Source organism: Melanostigma gelatinosum, assembly GCF_949748355.1.
Source record: "Melanostigma gelatinosum genome assembly, chromosome: 17".
NCBI lineage: Eukaryota > Metazoa > Chordata > Actinopteri > Perciformes > Zoarcidae > Melanostigma > Melanostigma gelatinosum.
Window position 1 is genome coordinate 22,331,471 of NC_136650.1, and position 4,694 is coordinate 22,336,164.

At 39.0% G+C, this 4,694-nt stretch overlaps 1 protein-coding gene across 1 annotated transcript in view; it reads left to right on the forward strand.

Moving 5' to 3' along the window:
- LOC306791093 (uncharacterized protein) overlaps positions 1 to 4,282 on the forward strand; it is a 6,157-nt gene extending 1,875 nt beyond the window's left edge. Inside the window, exons 4-6 of the mRNA XM_079287719.1 lie at positions 500 to 523; positions 1,354 to 1,389; positions 2,506 to 4,282. Coding sequence (XP_079143845.1) covers positions 500 to 523; positions 1,354 to 1,389; positions 2,506 to 3,512 — 1,067 coding nt within the window. The 3' untranslated portion in view covers positions 3,513 to 4,282. The remainder of the gene's footprint in view (positions 1 to 499; positions 524 to 1,353; positions 1,390 to 2,505) is intronic.
- Positions 4,283 to 4,694: the final 412 nt, after the last annotated feature.

Genomic DNA, 4,694 nt, shown 5'->3' on the forward strand with positions numbered 1-4,694 from the left:
CCTCTAGGGGCACTAAAATGCCATATCACAATCAGACCACAGTTGACAGTCCTTTTGTTTAAATCCACTTATAAAATATTAAACTTTACCTTTTAAGATATTAAATACATAAATGTCATTCATCCAATGTGAAATGCAGTGTTCTTATGTAATGTTCTGTTCATTGAGGGTTTTAAATTACATCATGTTTTTATTTTGTTTAATTTAAACTAAACTTTTAAGGGTGAATATGTTGTAAATGTATTAGAAATGTTGCTACTAAGAACGACAACTATACATGTAGTCAAGAACAAATATCTGTAGTCCCATTATATCAGTAAGTAAAAATACTTTTTTATGAATAAATTAATCTTTAAAATTCGGGGAATTAGGGTCTCTGAGAAACCATTATGTTAAAGGTTAGCTTCAGAGCCCAATGTTGCAAAGACTTGAAGTGGTAAAGTAACTATAAAGATTTATTTTATTGGAATTCAATGACCAATTTTTCTTTCATTTGCAGGTATTGAATCATACAAGATAACAGGTAATATTTTCCTTTTTTTAAAGATATATTTTAAGATATAACATCTAGCACCCATACTATCATCCATCTTTCCATTGCCATTGTGTATATATATGTATGTATATGTATATGTATATGTATATATATATATATATATATATATATATATATATATATATATATATGTATATGTGTATGTATGTATTTATATGTACATATAAATATGTACATATACATACATATACATACATATATATATATATATATATATATATGTATATGTATGTATATGTACATATTTATATGTATATGTATATATATATATACGTGTGTGTGTGTATATATGTATGTGTGTGTGTGTGTGTGTATATATATATATGTATATATGTGTGTATATATGTATATATGTGTGTGTATATATATGTGTGTGTATGTATATATATATATATATATATATGTGTATGTATGTATATATGTATATATATATCCATCCATCCATCCATCCAGTTTTTCTTTTGGATATATATTTATACTTATATTGTATATAGCCGTTAAATGTTTATACCTACATCTGTTCTTTTTTGCTGCCCTTTTTTATTCTTTATGGATATTTTTTCTTGTTTAGTGTAAATTTGTGTTTGTACATTGAGAGCAGAGTGGAAACTGGAGACAAATTCCATGTATGCGTAATTCTGATTCTGAGGTTACTATATTTGACAATTTTTTCCTTAATACCTCAGAACTTGACACTGCAAGCAAACACATTTACTTCAGAAATTGTTGTAAAAAAATGAATAAGAGTTACATGGAACATAATGTGTTCTGTGAATCCTTTGTTTTTGTTCTTTTAGAAAGAGCTGCAAAAAAGGCTGACGCAGAGAAAGCAGGTGATATCCCACATCCAAAAGTTTCACAGAAGTATAAAACTATTCCATGCATACATTGCAGTTCATTACTTTCATCTCATTCCAATCTGAGACGCCATATGCGTGAGGTTCACAACCGTCCGTCAACCCCTATGATGTGCATAGACCCTGACAATGGCATTTATGTCACGCCAAAACATGATTCAGGCCCTCTGTTCCCGATTCATGTCATTAAATCTACAAGCACACCAGTTATCGATTGCGAAGTTTCAGTCTGTCGGAAATTGATGGATATTGCGAAAGCATCCTCCTGATGTTGTAGAGCAGGAATCTGCAGGAGCGTGTAACTGACGAAATGCTTGCTGAGAATGACAGTTGGTCATCCAGGGTCACACCCAGGTTCCTCGCAGTCCGAGTTGGTGTCAGCATGCGTGGTTCCGACACGGCCCCCCTCCATGTCACCTGGTAGGAATGACCTGTCGGGTAGGAGGTGTTCCACCTCAGCCAGCCTAGGAGTCCTTACCCCGGGAGGCATGATGCCGCAGCTAATGCACGGGTTCTCCAAGAGGCTCTCCGTCAGATGCTCGAGGCAGACAAGAGGGGCAACGGTCATGACCGTCTTCAGGCTGAAGAGGAGTCATACATGTCTAACAGCCGGGGGAGATAAAAACGTTCAAAATACTTTCTCATTGGTGAACAAAGGTAATAGACAGCGATCAACAATGATAATAGCGATATTAGCGGTCAGCAAAAAAGACGACTGCTTATCTCACCCCGTCGTATTCATCAAACTAAACCACGGAACAGCATATATCCCCATTGCTATCCCTAACACCATGTTACTCAATTACCGTAAGTGACCTAATAGGGTGTACAAAATGGCACAGGCTGTTCCTGACTCCTACTCTTATGTTATAGAAACTAGAACAACTCCTACAAAGAGAAACTTTGTCTCACAGCCAGGTCAAACACATGTCCGTTTTTAGTTAGTTTGAGTTTGAATGAGGTCTGAATATGTTCTACAAAATGTGCAACATGTCTCCCCACATCATAGGAAAGTAGTGACATCGGTGGATTAGTTATTAACATGAAATTACAGTTTTCTAAGGTGTTTATGTAATTCATTATTTTCCACAGACCTCCAGCCGATGTTGGTGGTTAAAGAAGAGCAGCAGGAGTGGAGCTCCAGTCTGGACCAGGAGGACCCAGAGCCCCCACACATTAAAGAGGAAGAGGAGGACCCAGAGCCCCCACACATTAAAGAGGAAGAGGAGGACCCAGAGCCCCCACACATTAAAGAGGAAGAGGAGGACCCAGAGCCCCCACACATTAAAGAGGAACAGGAGGAACTCTGGACCAGTCAGGAGGGAGAGCAGCTTCAGGGTCTGGAGGAGGCTGATATCACCACGTTCCCATTCACTCCTGTGAAGAGTGAAGACGATGACGAGGAAGCTCAGTCCTCACAGCTTCAGCAAAGACAAACTGAACAGATGGAAACAGAAGCTGATGGAGAGGACTGTGGAGGACCAGAACCAGATGAGAACTCAGATCCAGATAGACATCCAGAACCAGATACTGATGAGAAGACTGGAGACTCTTCTGACACTGATGACAGTGGTGATTGGAAGGTGACCAGAAAATCTCAGTTGGGTTTAAACTCTGTGAATAATGATGAAGTTTCTGTCAGTGATTCAAGATGTAGTGCTGGTGAGAAACCTTTCAGCTGCTCAGAATGTGGTAAAGGTTTCACTCGAAATAGAAATCTGAAGAGACACATGAGATTCCACACAGGAGAGAAACCTTTCAGCTGCTCAGAATGCAGTAAAATTTTCACTCTAAATGGAAGTCTGAAGAGACACATGGTAACTCACACAGGAGAGAAACCTTTCATCTGCTCAGAATGTGGTAAATGTTTCACTCGAAATGGAAGTCTGAAGAAACACATGAGATTCCACACAGGAGAGAAATCTTCCAGCTGCTCAGAATGTAATAGGTCTTTTTCAGTGAGTGAACATTTACAGAGACACATGCTAACTCACACAGGAGAGAAACCTTTCAGCTGCTCAGAATGCAGTAAAAGTTTCACTCAAAATGGAAGTCTGAATAGACACATGGTAAGTCACACAGGAGAGAAACCCCTTTAGTTCTGGTTTTGATGAATTTGACATTGATTTCACTCCCTCACCGGTCAACAAGACCCTGAGATATTTGAACTCCCTCTCTTGGGGCAGTGACTCATTTCCAACTTGGAGGGCGGTATCCACCGATTCCCTGCAGAGAAACATGGCCTCAGACTCGGAGGTACTGACTCATCCTGACGGCGTCCCACTAAGAGTTATACTTTCAGATATCAATATACTCTTTGCATGTCATCCCATATTGCTTAGAGATGTTTCAATTATTGAATTGCTTTAATGTGTGACTTTCTATCATTTATCAAAATGTGATCATACGTGCTTGTAATGTTGACTGTTATGTTAAAGCTGATGAATTAAGTGAACTTTGGGTTAAACTCACTCAGACATGATTGAATGACAGCCAGCAGAGGAGAAAGATTGTAAATTCAAAAACTAACTATTGTCTTAGTTAGGGGACGTCCTGTTCAGTGAGGGCTAGACGGACACCTTCTACAAAGGAGGGGCTAGCAGAAAAGCATTCAACTTAAAAAGTAGGTATGTCAGAAGGGAGAGGACTATTGGAACTGTTTTGTCCAATGATTTAAGAATGTTCTGTTGTCTACCTTATGGACCCGGAGGTTGCAGAAAGCGCCAACGAGAAGGGTACAAATAGGAGACAAAGGATCGAGGCTTCTGGTCGCTCTTTGACTTTTTGAGAACTTGGTACATTTGAGGTTTTGTGTGATCTATCATTTCACTTGTATTACTCATTTTGTAACCTTTTTCTAAACTTATTGTAAAAACCAAATAAAACTGGATTGTATTTTGTGCATTCCAACCAAAGTCCAGTGTTGCTCGTCTCTGGTGGGGCCCTGGTAGTCTCCTCAAGGTGAGGGAGCTCTTCCCCTGGGATAGGCTGACAGTAGTACATTTATTAGACGTGATCTGAATGACAATCCTGTTACAAGCTAAGGTAAAGATGGTGTTCAGCATTGTTGTGATTTACTAACGTCGTTGGCTGAGATTGATTCTGAAGCTCTGCTAACGTATCACATGTGATGTTGCACAGTTGGTTAATAATGTTGAGACATTAGCTGAAGTGTATTAGGAAGCAATAGGGGTTAGATTGGTATCTAAATGGGTGTTAGGGCCAGGATCCTGAAGCTGCGCTGAATAACTGAGCGAGGTTCCTAACCACACGGGGTTCCT